Raw genomic sequence first — 16,604 nt, 5'->3', positions numbered from 1 at the left:
ACCTATAGATGACAGCAAGATTTTAATTTTTTTTTCTGATTCCAGATACTCCAGCTCCTCCATCAGTTCCTCGTGTTACTGACACCACCAAACACAGTATTAATCTGTCATGGACAAGGCCAATGTATGATGGTGGTTCAGATGTAACTGGATATATTGTTGAGATGCTGGAGGAAGGTACAGAGCAGTGGTACAGGGCACAACAAAAGATTGTGAAAACCACAGAATACACTGCTGGTGGTCTTGCAAGCAACAAAAAGTATAGCTTCAGGGTTGCTGCTGTTAATGCCAGTGGTATTGGTGAATTCAGTGAACCTTCTATAGAAACAGAGCCTCTGGAAAGAATTGGTAAGCCATATTCTTCCAGAAAATGCATGATGGTGTGACACAAATGTCAGTATCAGTACTTGTATTTCAAAATAAACCTTTTAAAACAAATTACTTTTTTTTCGTTTAGAAATACCTGATCTTGAACTTGCTGATGATTTGAAGAAGACTGTCTGCATAAGAGCGGGAGGATCTCTTCGACTATTTGTTGCTGTATCTGGCAGACCAACACCTGTAGTAACCTGGAGAAAGCCAGGTGTAGATCTCCAGAGTCGAGGGTTTATTGATGTTACTGATAGCTACACAACCCTAACAATTGAGAAAGTACATCGATATGATGCTGGAAAATACACCATTGAAGCTGAGAATCCTTCTGGCAAGAAGTCAGCAACCATTCTTGTTAAGATTTATGGTAAGAAGCAATAAAAATGTCTATGCTTTAGAACTTTAGTGTAATCTGTTGTGAAATTTACAGTTCTCCTGATATTTTTTTTTATTATTGTTTACAGATACTCCTGGACCACCAGGTTGTGTTAAGGTTAAAGACTATACAAGAGACTCTGTGGTTATTACATGGGATGTCCCAAGTATTGACGGGGGAGCACCTGTAAATAATTACATCATAGAGAAACGTGAAGCATCCATGAAATCTTACAAAACAGTTACATCCAAATGTAATAAAACCTTGTATAGAATCACCGGACTGACTGAGGGAACTCTGTACTTTTTCAGAGTTTTACCTGAGAACATATATGGTGTTGGTGAGCCTTGTGAAATAAGTGATGCGGTGTTAGTATGTGATGTTCCAATGATTCCTCAAAAATTGGAAGTTTTAGATGTAACAAAGTCTACAGTAACACTGGCATGGGAGAAACCACTTCATGATGGTGGCAGCAAACTTACTGGATATATTATTGAAGCTTGTAAATTTGGAACAGACAGATGGATGACTGTTGCTACATTAAAGACAACGGTGTTTGAGCACACTATTGTTTCTCTGAATGAATCTGAGCAATATCTCTTCAGAGTCAAAGCTAGTAACAGCAGGGGAATCAGCGAGCCCAGAGAGATTGTATCACCTATAACCATTCAAGAACAGAGAGGTAATGGCCAAAACTTGATGCTTTTAAGGAACTGTTTTTATATTTTCTAATTTATAAATTAATTTCTAAATGAAATTGTATTTTATTTTTCAGTTATGCCAAAGATTGATCTAGCCGGTATTCCACAGAAGACTGTTAATGTACCAGCTGGCAAACCAATTGAGCTCCACATTCCCATCTCTGGGAGACCACCACCAGTTTGTTCATGGTTCTTTGGTGGCGCTAAAATAAAGGAAGTTGATCGTGTAAAGATTGAAACTACTGGAAAATATACTAAACTAGAAGTTCGTGAAACCACAATTGATGATACAGGTGAATACACACTTGAGGTAAAAAATGTCACAGGAATCGCCACAGAGATCATCAAAGTCATCATTCTTGGTAAGCATCAAATCCAAATAAATGCAGTTTTTTTTTTCATGAAAATGCTTATGTGCACAAATGAATTTATATATTTTTCTACATAGACAAACCTGGAGTGCCAGTAGGACCTTTGAGAATTGATGAAGTTGATGCTACATCTGTCACTGTTAGTTGGGCACCACCAGAGAAAGATGGAGGTGCGAATATCAGTGGCTATGTGGTTGAACAGCGTGATGCTCACCGTCCTGGATGGCTCCCTGTATCTGAATCTGTTACCCGGCCAACATTCAAGTTCACTAGACTTACAGAAGGAACTGAATATGTGTTCCGTGTAGCTGCAACAAATCGCTTTGGCATTGGATCATTCTTGCAGTCAGAAATTGTGGAGTGCAGAAGTGGCAAGAGTAAGTTTCACCCCATAATAATATATTTGAACTCACTATTGGAAAATACTGTACAATATCACATTCTCTGTCCTCTTTGCAGCTGTACCAGGAGCTCCTAGTAGACCTGAGGTGTTTGATGTATCTCATGATGGAATGACTATTACATGGCTACCACCAGAGGTAGATGGTGGTTCCCAGGTGTCTGGATATATCATTGAACGCAAAGAGGTCAGATCTGACAGATGGGTGCGTATTAATAAGAATCCAGTAACAATGACAAGATACAGATCTACGGGTCTGATTGAAGGCCTTGAATATGAGCACAGAGTCACTGCTATAAACTCCAGAGGCCATGGAAAACCCAGCCCTACCTCTAAACCTGCTGTGGCAATGGATCCCATTGGTATGTAACATTTTTAGAAGCATTTTATTTCTTTTATTATAGACTTTTTTTATTATGTTGAAAGACATTTTAAGTAATCTCATGTAATGTAAATTGCTTTCATTTTTGCATCTAAACAGCTCCACCTGGGGTACCACTGAATCCAAGAGTTATAGATACCACTCGGACATCTGTCTCTTTGGCTTGGAGTCCTCCTGAAGAAGAGGGTGGATCAAGTATTATTGGCTACTTGATTGAAATGCAGAAGATTGATCAGATTGAATGGACCAAATGCAACACTACTCCAGTAAAGATTTGTGAATACACTCTGACGCACATGCCCCAGGGAGCTGAATACAGATTCCGTGTTATGGCATGCAATGCTGGAGGCCCTGGCGAACCAGCAGAAGTCCCAGGAGCTGTTAAAGTTACAGAGATGCTTGGTGAGTCACGAAATACAGTATAGTCAATACATTGTGTTTGTAAGTGCATGTATATCAGAAATAAGATACATGTATATAAAAATATTCTGAATAAGGATATGACTTATGTTGTTATGATTATCTTATTCATTCTTTTATTTCAGAATATCCTGATTATGAGTTGGATCCCAAGTACTCGGAAGGAGTTGTGGTCAGACAGGGAGGAGTCATTAGGCTCTCTGTTCCTATTAAAGGAAAGCCAATCCCAATATGCAAGTGGACAAAAGATGGCCGTGACATTTCTCATAGAGCTATGATTGCTACCAGCGATGAGCTCACAGAACTTGTAATTAAGGAATCTCACAGGGATGACACTGGTACTTATGACCTTGTGTTAGAAAATAAGTGTGGCAAAAAGGCAGTGTACATAAAAGTCAAAGTTATAGGATGGCCAGATGCACCTGAAGGTCCACTGGAATTTGATGACATCCAGGCTCGCTCTGTCAGAGTGAGTTGGAGAGCTCCTTCAGATGATGGTGGCTCTGATATTCTTGGTTACATTGTTGAAAGACGAGAGGTTCCCAAAGCAGCTTGGTACACTGTGGACTCAAGGGTGGGAGAAACTTCTCTGGTTGTGAAAGGACTAAAAGAAAATGTTGAGTACCACTTCAAGGTGTCAGCTGAGAATCAGTTTGGTGTCAGTAGATCACTGAAATCTGAACAGTCAGTCACACCAAAGACACCGTTATGTAAGTATATATTTCTGTTTTAACAATACTGATTTATAATTATTAAGAATCCAGTTTATCAGAAAAAAAAAAAAAAAAATGATTATTCTCTTAATTACCAGGTCCACCAGAACCTCCCAGCAACCCACCAGAAATTATGGATGTCACAAAGAGCACTGTTGCCCTATCTTGGTCCAGACCTAAAGATGATGGTGGTTCTCGCATTACTGGCTATTATGTTGACAGAAGAGAGATGTCCACAGAAAAGTGGGTGCGACACAACAAAACTCAAATTACTACGACTATGTACACTCTTACTGGACTCATACCTGATGCAGAATATCAGTTCCGCATCATTGCCCAAAATGACGTTGGTCAGAGTGAGCCTGGACCCTCCTCAGAGTCAGTCGTATGCAAAGATCCATTTGGTAAATTAATTCTTGCCAAGAAAGAATATAATATATTAAGACTTATTTGTATGTGTATGTTTTTATGTAATTTTATATGTACTTTTTTCCTTTTTTAAAGACAAACCAAGTCAACCCGGTGAAATAGATATAATCTCTGTCACAAAAGACTCCATCACCATTCACTGGCAACGTCCTGAGTGTGATGGTGGAAAAGAGATCTTAGGGTACTGGATTGAGTACAGACAGTCTGGTGAAAGTGCCTGGAAGAAATGTAACAAAGAACGCTCGAAGGATAGACAATTCACCATGGGTGGTCTCATGGAGGCAACAGAATATGAATTCCGGGTTCTTGCTGAAAATGAAAGCGGCTTAAGCAGACCACACAGAACAGCTATGGGCATTAAAACTAAACTGAGTGGTATGTAATTTTGTAGTCTTAATAATAAGATTGTATTCTATAAAATAAGAAAGCTTACCTAGACTGATGATATTTTTCCTTTACTTTTCATAGTTGGAGAAGCACCAAGTCTCAAAGAAGAAATGGAAGATGTCACCACAAAACTTGGACAATCAGGCACACTGAAATGTCAAATCATTGGTAGACCTCTTCCTGAAATCAAGTGGTATAGATTTGGAAAAGAACTGATTCAGAGCCGAAAATACAAGATGAGTTCAGATGGTCGGAATCATTCACTCACTGTTGTTACAGATGAGCAGGAGGATGAGGGTCTCTACACTTGCAGAGCTATAAATGATGCAGGTGAAATAGAAACCAGTGGCAAGCTCTTCTTGCAGGCAGCCCCTCAATTTCATTCTGGATTCCCACTGAAAGAAATATATTATGCAGGATGTGGTACGAGCCTACGTTTACATGTTGTATATATTGGACGCCCTGTGCCACAGATCATGTGGTTCTATGGCAAGAAACCTTTAAAGCCTTCTGATAATATCATCATTGAAAACACTGAAAATTATTCCCACTTGGTAGTTAGAAATGTGCAGCGCAAAACCAATGCAGGAAAATACAAGGTCCAGATGAGCAACATCTTTGGATCAGTGGACACGGTACTTCGTGTTGAAATCCAAGGTATCACTTTAAAGAAACTGTGCATTGAATGTATTAATGTTGTCTGAAATTAAGTTTAAATTTCCCATATATATATATATACAAAAAATGCTTTCCAAAATAATGATTTTGTACTAGAAAAGAAATTGCATACATTCTTGCTTTGATTTCAGACAAACCAGCTATGCCAGAAGGACCAGTTGTTGTTGATGCACTGTTGAAGAACTCTGTGATAATTAGCTGGAAACCACCAGCAGATGATGGTGGAGCAATGATTACAAACTATGTTGTGGAAAAGCGTGAGGCCAAAGAAGGCGAGAAGTATCACCTCGTATCTTCGTCAATCTCTGGAACATCTTGCCGAGTTCCAAACCTTCTTGAAAGTGCTGGGTATTACTTCCGTGTTTCTGCACAGAATCAGTTTGGAATCAGTGATCCTCTTGAGATTCCATCTGTGGTCATCATTAAGAGTCCATTTGGTATGTAGCAAGTTATTAATATGAAGTAATTAATATAACTTCTGGATAAAAAGATGAATAATTATCAACAGAACAGAATTTCAGCAATAGCCTGTTTATTTATGTCTTTCAGAAAAGCCTGGAATTCCTCAACAGCCAGTTGTTACTGGAGTGACAAAGGACTCTTGTGTTGTCACGTGGAAACCACCTACAAGTGACGGAGGTGCCAAGATTAAAAATTACTACCTTGAAAAACGTGAGAAGAAACAAAACAAATGGATTGCTGTAACAACTGAGGAAATTCATGAAACAATGTACAATGTCAAAGGTCTCATTGAAGGCTTTGAATATGAATTTCGTGTGAAGTGTGAAAACATTGGAGGTGAAAGTGAATGGAGTGAAGTGTCAGCACCTGTTGTTCCAAGATCAGATACAGCTGTGCGTGCTCCTGGATTTAAAGAAGAACTGAGAGATATGAGTGTCAAATATAAGAGTAATGCAACATTTGTATGTAAGGTCACTGGGCATCCTAGCCCTGTAGTTAAGTGGTACAAAAGTGGAAAAGAAATTCTGCCTGATGGAAAGAAAATCATTGTGCAGGAATTCAAAGGTGGCTATCACCAACTGGTTATTTCTGCTGCTGATGAAGAAGATGCCACCACCTATCAGATCAGAGCTACAAACCAGGAAGGATCTATTTCAACTACTGTCACCCTGGAGGTTGAAGGTAAGTTGGTTACGCAAACATGTTGCATTACACACAAAGCCTAATATAGTTATTTCAGGGTAACAAGTAGCGTAGTAGTTAAAGAAATGAACTTGCAGTTGAAGTATCTGGTTTTGAATACTACTATAGATAAACTGCTCTTGAGAAAGGTACTTAATCCAAATTTCTCCAGTAAAACACCTAGCTCTATAAATGGATAAATAATTGTAAGTAGCTTTGTATACAAATATAACATCTTAAATTGCCTTGGATAAATTTAAATGCTAAGGTAAATGCCCTCATAAAAAAAAATCATAAACTATTTTTTAATGGGGGGGGGGGGGTGCGGTGGCGCAGTGGCGCAGTGGGTTGGACCACAGTCCTGCTCTCCGGTGGGTCTGGGGTTCGAGTCCCGCTTGGGGTGCCTTGTGACGGACTGGCGTCCCGTCCTGGGTGTGTCCCCTCCCCCTCCGGCCTTACGCCCTGTGTTACCGGGTTGGCTCCGGTTCCCCGTGACCCCGTATGGGGCAAGCGGTTCTGAAAATGTGTGTGTGTGTGTGTGTGTATTTTTTAATGTTTAAAAGATAATCAAGTAATTCCAAATTTAATTCTATTTTTGTAGTTCCTGCAAAGATTCACTTGCCAAAGCATCTGCAAGGAATGGGAGCAGTCCATGCTCTCCGTGGAGATGTTGTAACCATTAAGATTCCATTTAGTGGCAAGCCTGATCCTGTCATAACATGGCAAAAAGGACAAGAAATTATTGATAACAGCGGACACCATCAAGTCATTATTACAAGATCATTCACATCACTTGTTTTCCCCAATGGAGTTCAAAGAAAAGATGCTGGGTATTACATTATTTCTGCCAAAAATAGATTTGGTGCTGATCAGCAGACAGTTGAACTTGATGTTGCAGATGTACCTGATGCACCAAAGAATATAATGATCAGTGACCTTTCCAGGGATTCTGTCACTCTGACCTGGTCTGCACCTGCCAGTGATGGTGGAAGTCAGATTATCAGCTATATTCTAGAGAAGTGTCCTACTTCAGGAGATAGATGGATCCGTGTAGCCCAGACCCAGGACACTCATTACACAGTCAGTGTAATTGGTAAAACACAGTATCAATTCCGTGTTATTGCTGAAAACAAGTTTGGTCAGAGCAAACCATCTCAACCAACTGAACCTGTGGTAACAAAGGAAGACAAGTCAATAATTCGAAATTATGATGAAGAAGTTGATGAAACCAGAGAAATTACTAAAGAGGAAGCCCCAAGTTCAAGTATGAAGACACTATCTGCTATGTATTCGATTGCTGAAGAGCTTGGGCGTGGACAGTTTGGCATTGTTCATCGTTGTGTTGAAACAAGCTCCAAGAAAACATTTATGGCTAAATTTGTCAAAGCAAAAGGTCTGGACCAAGCGTTAGTGGAAAAAGAAATTGAAACATTCAACATGGCTCGCCACAAGAACATCTTATATCTCCACGAGACTTTTGAAAGTCTCCAAGAATTAGTAATGATCTATGAGTTCATCTCAGGAGTGGACATATTTGAACGTCTTGGCACAGCTAACTTTGATCTCACAGAACAAGAAATTGTGAGGTACATTAGACAGGTGTGTGAAGCTCTTCAGTTCCTACACAGTCACAAATATGCTCATTTTGACATTAAACCAGAAAACATTATATACACTACAAGAAAAAGCAGTAATATTAAAATAATTGAGATGGGTCAAGCTAGACTCCTAATACCTGGAGAGAATATCAGAATTCAGTTCACTGCCCCTGAATACTGTGCACCTGAAGTTCACCAACATGACATGGTTAGTACTGTTACTGACATGTGGTCAGTAGGTGTTCTAACCTATGTTCTTCTAAGTGGACTCAATCCATTTACAGCTGAAAATGCTGAGAAAATGATTGAGAAAATTTATAATGTTGAGTACAGTTTTGATGCTGAGGCCTTTAAGGATACAAGTCTTAATGCAATGGACTTTGTTGACCGGCTTCTAACTAAAGATCGCAAACACCGCATGACTGCAGCTGAAGCCTTGGAACACCCCTGGCTGAAAATGAAGACAGAACAACTTAGCACCAAAGTAATAAAGACTCTGAGGCACAGAAGATACTATCATACTTTAGTGAAGAAAGAATATAACTTTGTTGTTTCAGCAGCTCGAATTGCCTATGGTGGTGCTATTAGAAGTCAGCGAGGCGTCTCAGTTGGCAGAGTAAAGATAGCACCGTATGAACAAGGTGTGAAAGCTGGTCAAATCATGCATGGTGTTGCTGAAGAAGGAGGACATGTCAGATTTGTCTGCCATATTGAGAACTATGACACGACTACAGAAGTAACATGGTATTTTGGAGCTAGACAACTAGAGGCAAGTCACAAGTATGAAATCAGCTACTCAAATGGAGTTGCTGTAATCTATGTCAAAGACATTGCTGCAGCCGATGATGGTACCTACAGATGCAAAGTTGTTAATGAGCATGGAGAAGACAGTGCTTATGCAGAGCTCTTTGTTGAAGGTGTAAGATCATATCGTGAGTACTTCATGGAACGCACTGTGAAAAAAGTGAAAAGAAGAATAGACACAACAAGACTAATTCAAAGACCACCAGAGTTCACCTTACCCTTATATAACCGAACTGCTTACACTGGTGAAAATGTACGCTTTGGTGTAACCATAACAGTGCACCCAGAGCCCCAAGTTACATGGTTGAAGTCTGGACAGAAGATTGTTCCAGGAGATGATGACAAGAAGTATACCATTACAAGTGACAAGGGTCTGTATCAACTTGTGATTCACAATGTTCAGACTGAGGATGATGCTGAATATACAGTTGTTGCTCAAAACAGATTTGGTGATGACAGTTGTACAGCACGGTTGACTGTTACACCTCATCCGATTATTGCAGACACAATGAAGCCACTTTTCAAACGTCTCTTGGCAAATGTAGAGTGCACCGAGGGTGAAAGTGTCCGCTTTGAACTGAGAGTGACAGGAAGTCCAACACCTGCCTTAAAATGGGAGAAAGATAATTTGACATTGGCATTTGGCCCCAAAATTGAAGTTATTCAGGAGGACTTGGAATATTATGTACTGCACATACGAGAAACACTTCCTGAAGATTCTGGCACCTACAGAGTCACTGCTTCAAACTCTGCTGGATCTGCAAGCTGCCAAGCTACACTAAAAGTGGATCGTGTCACATATGCAAAGAGAGAGTACAGAAATGAGGAGGAGAGAGAGAAATATGTTCAGAGACAAATTGGAAAGACCCTGAAATTAGCTCAGTACCTCTCAAGCACTGAAGTAACTCCACTTAATCCTGTTGCACAAGAGGCATTGAAAGAAGCTGCACATCTGTATAAACCAGCAGTGAGTACCAAACATGTACAAGGTGAATTTGATATTGAAGAGGAGCAAGAAGAAAGGAAAATCCAGATAGAAGAAAAGAGAATTCGTATGCCATATGAAGTTCCAGATCGTCGTGTCCATGCTCCATCTGCCCTTGAAGACAAGAGAATTAAACACTTTGTACCTCTGTCTGAAATGAAATGGTACAAAAAACTGAGCGACCAATATCAAATACCTGAGCGAATGGAAAGATATGTGCAGAAGCGACAAAAACGTATTCGTCTCTCAAGATGGGAGCAATTTTATGTTGTTCCACTACCAAGAGTAACAGACCAGTACAAGCCTAGATGGCGTATTCCAACAATTTCAAGAGATGATCTGGAAACTGTAAGACCTTCTAGGCTTCGTACACCATCTCCTGAGTCTGAGTCTTTGTATCGACTGAGAAGAAGATCCCTTGGTGACCTCTCTGATGAAGAGCTTCTTCTTCCTGTTGAGGATTACTTATCATTGAAGAGGACTGAAGAGGAACGACTTCGGCTTGAGGATGAACTTGAGCTTGGCTTTTCTGCATCTCCACCTAGTCACAGTCCTGTACGCTTTGAGTTGTCTTCACTTCGGCGTTTATCACCAAGGCAAAAAACATATGAAGAAGTGGAAGAAGAAGAGGCTGAATTGCACCGTCTGCACACTAAACAGAAAGCCACAGGAAAAAGACATGCATCTTACAAAGAGAGGGAAGCACATGTTTCTTCAGTAACAAAGGAGACTTTGAAAGCAGTTGAACAAGTTCATACTACTCCATCAGTTTCACACTTTCTGAGGAGGCGGAGATCATTGTCTCCTACATACATTGAACTAATGCGTCCTGTGTCTGAACTTATTAGGCCTTCACGTGCACATCTAGCACTAGAGACTGAGGATGAAGCTTCTGAGAGAAGATCCCCTACTCCTGAAAGAACACGCCCTCGCTCCCCAAGTCCAGTTTCCACCGAGAGATCATCAAGATCATCTTCCAGATTTGAAAGATCTGCAAGATTTGACATCATGTCCAGGTATGAGGCAAGAAAAGCAGCTCTCAAATCAGAAAGAAAGTATGAAGTTGTGATTCAGCAACCTTTCAGTCTTGACCATTCCCCACGCATAACTGTAAGAATGCGTTCTCATCGGGTTCCTTCTGGTCAGAATACCAAATTTACTTTGAATGTTCAGGCTAAACCAGAAGCTGAAATTAAATGGTTCCACAATGGACAACAGATTCAAGAGAGCAGCAAATATCATTTTACCAACATGAGTGGAGTTTTGACTCTCCAGGTGTTTGATTGCCAGGCTGAAGACAGTGGTACTTACCGTGTTGTTTGCACAAACTCAAAGGGAGAGGCTTCAGATTACGCCACTCTTGATGTTTCAGCCGGAGAATATTCGACATATTCTTCTCGTCGAAAAGATGAAGAACCACCTGCAACCTTTTTTCCAGAAATGACCAAGACCGATTTTTACCATGTCTCTTCCTTAAAGACAGCTTCCACATCTGAAACACACATAGAAGTGAAAGAAACTAAGTCAAAGCTCACAGAAACACATGCAGTTCATGCATATGCATCTTCAGAAAAGAAGGAAAAAATTATGGAAGCCAAGAAAGAAGAAGAAATAACTTTTCACATGAAGGGGAAAGCCACAATGCCAGCCAGAATACTTACAAAACCACAATCTCTGACTGTGTCAGAGGGCGAGACTGCTAGGTTTACATGCGACATTGATGGGGAACCAGCAGCTTTTGTCACTTGGATGCATGAAGGGAGAACAATTGTTTCATCTCATCGTTACCATGTTACTACAACACAATATAAGTCTACTTTTGAGATTTCTTCTGTTGAGTTATCTGATGAAGGCTCTTACACAGTGACGGTCCAGAACTCTGAAGGCAAACAAAGTGCACAATTCAATCTAAGCATTCGCCGGGCAGTACAAAAAGAAAAGATAGCATCATCACATAAGGTAAAGTCACCAGAGCCTAGAGTGAAATCTCCAGAACCTGCAGCTGCCAGGTCCCCAGAACCTCATGTTAAGTCACCTGAACTTATAAAATTATCTAAGGTTAAGTCACCTGAGTCCAGGCTAAAGTCTCCAGAACCCACAGCCACTAAGGGTATAGAATGTCAAATCAAGTCACCTGAACCCTTTAAATCTCCCAAGAGAATAACATCTCCAGAACCAGATACCTCACCACAGAAGATTAGATCCCCTTCTACACTCATATCTCAAAAGGGTAAAATTCCTCCAAAAATTATGCAGCAACTTAAGGCAGAAGCATATGAGGACAAAGTGAAGATGTCTTGTGTTGCTGAAAGCAGTATAAATGAAGTTGTATGGTACAAAGATGGGAAGAAACTGACGCAAGGCAGTCACTATCACTTCCATAACTCTGCCGATGGCACTTGCAGTCTTAGTGTCCATGACATTAATGAGAGTGATCAAGGGGAATATGCATGTGAAATCATTGCTGAAGGAGGGGTCTCAAGAACATCATTTTCATTTGTTGGTCAAGTATTTCACACTATATACACAAAAATCACAACTTTCATGGAGACTAAAAAATCTTTTCAGAAAAAGGAAGTGGATTCCTCTGCAATAACAAGTCTAAAATATGCCAAAGCACTTCAAACAGAAGCTCAGAAAGAAGCTGTTTCAGCATCTCATAAGAAAACAGAGGTCAAAGAACAAATTGTAAAAAAGGAGATTTTTTATGAAGAAGTTCAGTCTTACACGGAAGTAAAAGCATCTCACACTGAGGTGACAATGCAAGAGGGTCAGTCTCTTACTTTAAAAGCAAACATCCCTGGAGCATCTACTGTAAGATGGATCCTGAATGGAGAAGAGCTGATTAATTCAGGGGAGTACAGATATGGTGTATCTGGGAATGACCACACTTTGACTATCAAAAATGTCAGTCAGCGTGAGGAAGGAATCATAACATGCGAAGCTAAAACTGAAGAGGGCATTGTAAAATGTCAGTTTGACACCACTGTCACTTCGAAACGTGCAAATGCCCCTTCATTTCTAGTACAACCAAAGTCACAGAATGTCAATGAAGGACAAAATGTGATTTTCACATGTGAAATAACAGGAGATCCCACTCCTGAAATTGAGTGGCTTAAGAATAATGTTCTGGTAAGTACAATAGTTTCAGACTTAATTTTTCATTATGCTTCATATTCTTAAAGTGAATCCTTTTTATCACAAATAGCTAACAATTCACGACCTTTCAGGTTTGCTTGTCATCCAAGCTGAAACTGAGCCGTTCTAAAAATGTTTACACCCTGGAGATTAAAGAAGCTTCAATTTCAGACAGTGGGAAATACACAGTAAAAGCAAAGAATATGTATGGACAGTGTTCTGCCACTGCATCATTAAATGTTCTTGGTAAGGTGTTATGTCATCATTTTCTCTTCATGCATCATGCATTATGATTTTGGAATCATTTCATGTTTGCATGTTTTCAGCATGACATTTGTTTTGGCAATTATTTGCATGAATATATATATATATATATATTTAAAAAATCTTAACAAAATTTAATATTTAATGTAATTCACAGGAGAAGTCACAATATTTTTAGTGTTAAATATCTATTGTAATAATCTGTGAACATTTATAATCATATTAACAAAAACTAAATTTAGTCAGTTGCATATAATATTGCTTATTTTCTAATTTACATATAGTTAGTTTAAACTGTAGTTTAAATACTACTAAATTTTAATGAAATATTAATTGTAGAACTCCTTAAACCCCATTTAATCTATTTTTCATTATTTTTGGAACATTGTGTTCGTTACAATTCCTTCAAACTAACAAATAATAATTTTCAATTAAATATTAGCAATATCTAAAGAGACACATGCTGTAATTAATTCTAATGTGAGTTAGTTCTGTCTTTCACAGTCCATTAAGTGATTTCATACTGAAATGTAGATTGTCAATAGTATTTAATGATACGTTTTTCATTTTCATAAATTTTGCATGATTTAAGTATGTGTTTGGAAATATAGACCCAAAGAATAATGCGATTAATTTTACAATCAAAAAATCCTCAAGATCAAAATGTATTACTGTGTATTTTGTGTCTATATTTTCAAAAAACAATCACAGATGGACTATTTCTCCATCATGTACTGGTTTTGTTATGTTCCTTTTTATTTGCTGTATTCTCACAGCTCTGGTTGAAGAACCCACAAAAATGATAGTTTTGGAGAAAAGTGCTACAGCTGCCAGTGTGCACGAGGGTTTCTCTACCAAGGCAGTCCATATGGCCACCTCTATGCAGGAGGCCTCCTTCAGAAGCTCCAGCATGGCTGAGGTTAAAATTGAAAGCATGTCTGCAACTAGCATGTCCTCAATGACATCTGAGTCAATGGTAGCTATGAGCTCCAGCAGTAGAATGGAAATGTCAAGTCATTCGCACATAGAGGGGTCTTCTCTGAGAACCATTAAACACAGTCATCAAGGTGAGACTGAGAACCTTCACAGCATTAAAAAAAATCCACATATGTTGTGATGACAGAAACAAGAGCTATTTTTCTCTATAGGGTTCAAATCATGCTGTATTTTCTCAACAGGTTCACCACCTAAAATTGAAGCTCTTCCTGAAGACATCAGTATTGAGAAAGGAAAGGTCCTTACTATATCTTGTGCTTTCTCTGGAGATCCTGTGCCTGAGATTGAGTGGACTCGTTCAGGGAGGACACTGCCCAGTGCAGAGGACAGTGGCAGGTTCCATGTTGAGACCGCAGAAGACCTCACAACTCTTATCATCACTAATGTGAAGGAAAAGGATGCTGGAGCTTACACCCTCAAACTCTCCAATGAATTAGGATCTGACACTGCAACAGTAAATATCAGCATTCGCTCCCTGTAAAAAAATAATTTCTACTTCCCCTTTCACTCCTTCAATGCCTTTTTATGTTTTAAATGAAAAAATACAGTCACTCAATGCTAAAGATATGAATTTCTGTTCTTGTAAATAGGATTATTTTTCTGTCTTTTTTTTTTAAACCAAACTTGACAATAACTTGTACCAGACTAGACTGAAGTCTAAAATTGTTATAAAATGTGCACATTGGATCTTATTAACTAGGATTTTTAAACCATTTTTCTGTGACATGTACATAATGTATATAGCCGAGTATACCGGTTATGGAGAATGTATTCAATGTTATTTATGACAATGTTAACTGCAACAAATGGAACGAAACGTTTCACAGGAGAAAGTTTCACATGAAACGAATACCCTGGAAAATCTGAAACTAAACTATGTGCCTCAACAAAAAGTTGAAGTTTTAAGATTGCCTCAGCAGGTAGAGAGGCTCCCTGCTGAAGTTTTACTAAATCCAGGAGACAAATTTATGCAGCGTATGACTATACGTGCAGTATCATATTACCATTCTCGTATGAATTGTTACATGACCATAAGACCCTGAGTGCTGTTTGCATTATACCCTCATGTAAATTGCACAACTAGGTCTTGTGCTCAGACTGAATATGTCATATCACCATTTTAATGGCATGCTCAAAGTGCGAGCGGCCTGCACTTTTTGAGCCACTTTTTTAATGAGCGCTGTTTCTAGCAAAGGACTTCTTGAATAAGCTTTCAATAACACCACCTGGCCATTTTCATGTAAAGTAATTCAAGAACTTCTTTGCAGAAGCAGAGCTAACTCTTGGAGGATTGCTTGGGTGCATTGTTTATGTGTATGTGTGTGTTTGTGTGTGTCTGTGTTTTAGATTTAGAAATTCACTTTGTCAGTAGTCAGGGCAATCACAAAGAAAGTGCACCACAGCAAGGTTACCTGCTGTGCTCAAAGAAAACAAATGCAGTCATTTTATGCCCTCCACTTTGGATTTATTGAAAATTTCAGTGTAGTAAAACCTATATATGCAACCTCCTTGAGATGTATTACCTATTAATTAAATAAAGCATGATTTCAGCACCTTGAATTTGTTGTATTCATACTGATATTTGAGATTTTTAGTAAACATTTTGCAAAACTGTCACAGTACTCTCACCAAAAATGTTGCATATTAACTACCAGTTATTATGTTGATGTTGTGAGTTTGAGGTGGTCACATGAGCAGGGCAAACATTGGACAGCAGGTTTTCCAAACACAGTGAGGCATTCATTGAAATTAATCCAAACTCAAAGTGGCAAATACAGAGATAATACAAAAAGCCATTAGAGGAAGTAAAATCCTATAGTTAACTGAACTGAACTCCCAGTCTGTTCTCAAAAACTCTTTAACCAGAACTCTTACTCTAGCTGCTGTATTGTTTATGATCAGTAGCTCTTTTGGCATGGTTCAGTTGAACATTTAGTCTATCAAAAAACAGTGTATTAAGTTTATGATAAAGGTAGTATTTGACAGTAAAATTACCCTACTGAATAAATGGGTAAATAACTGTAAGCAGCTTAACATTGTAAGTCACTTTGGAGAAAAGCATCAGATAAATTAATAAATGTAAATGTACTAGTTTAGGGATGCTGTTGCTGGCTGTCACACAGGAGACCCAGGTAAGGTGATGTTTGAAGACAAGTGCAGAGTTTATTGAGGTGAACCATGAGTTGCAGTGGGTTGTGAAGAAGCCTGATGCAGGATGATGTGCGGCGATGGTGGGCTGCCGAGGAGGATGAAGTAGGGGTTGGCGCCTTTTGTGTTTGGAAGTGGAGACGTGATCAATGCCGTGCTTAAGGTCGGAGCTGATGGTCAGCAAGATGGTCGCAGAGCTACGCGAAGGTCTGGGTCAGAGCCGCAGTCAGGAACGTGAGCACAGGAAAGAGCCAAAATCCAGATCAAGGTCGAGGGTCCGAACAAAGGCCATTACCGAT

General features: G+C 39.3%; 1 protein-coding gene across 1 annotated transcript in view; it reads left to right on the top strand.

Annotated features, from left to right (window-relative positions):
• LOC108924242 (titin-like) overlaps positions 1-15,717 on the top strand; it is a 187,098-nt gene extending 171,381 nt beyond the window's left edge. The window contains exons 240-256 of the mRNA XM_029247485.1: positions 46-348; positions 458-739; positions 837-1,430; positions 1,524-1,811; positions 1,898-2,197; positions 2,280-2,582; positions 2,702-3,004; positions 3,148-3,732; positions 3,834-4,139; positions 4,240-4,539; positions 4,633-5,208; positions 5,361-5,666; positions 5,779-6,372; positions 6,974-12,891; positions 12,990-13,143; positions 13,938-14,228; positions 14,340-15,717. Coding sequence (XP_029103318.1) covers positions 46-348; positions 458-739; positions 837-1,430; positions 1,524-1,811; positions 1,898-2,197; positions 2,280-2,582; positions 2,702-3,004; positions 3,148-3,732; positions 3,834-4,139; positions 4,240-4,539; positions 4,633-5,208; positions 5,361-5,666; positions 5,779-6,372; positions 6,974-12,891; positions 12,990-13,143; positions 13,938-14,228; positions 14,340-14,638 — 11,702 coding nt within the window. The 3' untranslated portion in view covers positions 14,639-15,717. The remainder of the gene's footprint in view (positions 1-45; positions 349-457; positions 740-836; positions 1,431-1,523; positions 1,812-1,897; positions 2,198-2,279; positions 2,583-2,701; positions 3,005-3,147; positions 3,733-3,833; positions 4,140-4,239; positions 4,540-4,632; positions 5,209-5,360; positions 5,667-5,778; positions 6,373-6,973; positions 12,892-12,989; positions 13,144-13,937; positions 14,229-14,339) is intronic.
• Positions 15,718-16,604: the final 887 nt, after the last annotated feature.

The sequence above is a fragment of the Scleropages formosus genome, chromosome 21 (genome assembly GCF_900964775.1).
Source record: "Scleropages formosus chromosome 21, fSclFor1.1, whole genome shotgun sequence".
NCBI lineage: Eukaryota > Metazoa > Chordata > Actinopteri > Osteoglossiformes > Osteoglossidae > Scleropages > Scleropages formosus.
The sequence above is the reverse complement of the archived record's forward strand: the minus strand, read 5'-3'. Positions and strand labels throughout refer to the sequence as shown.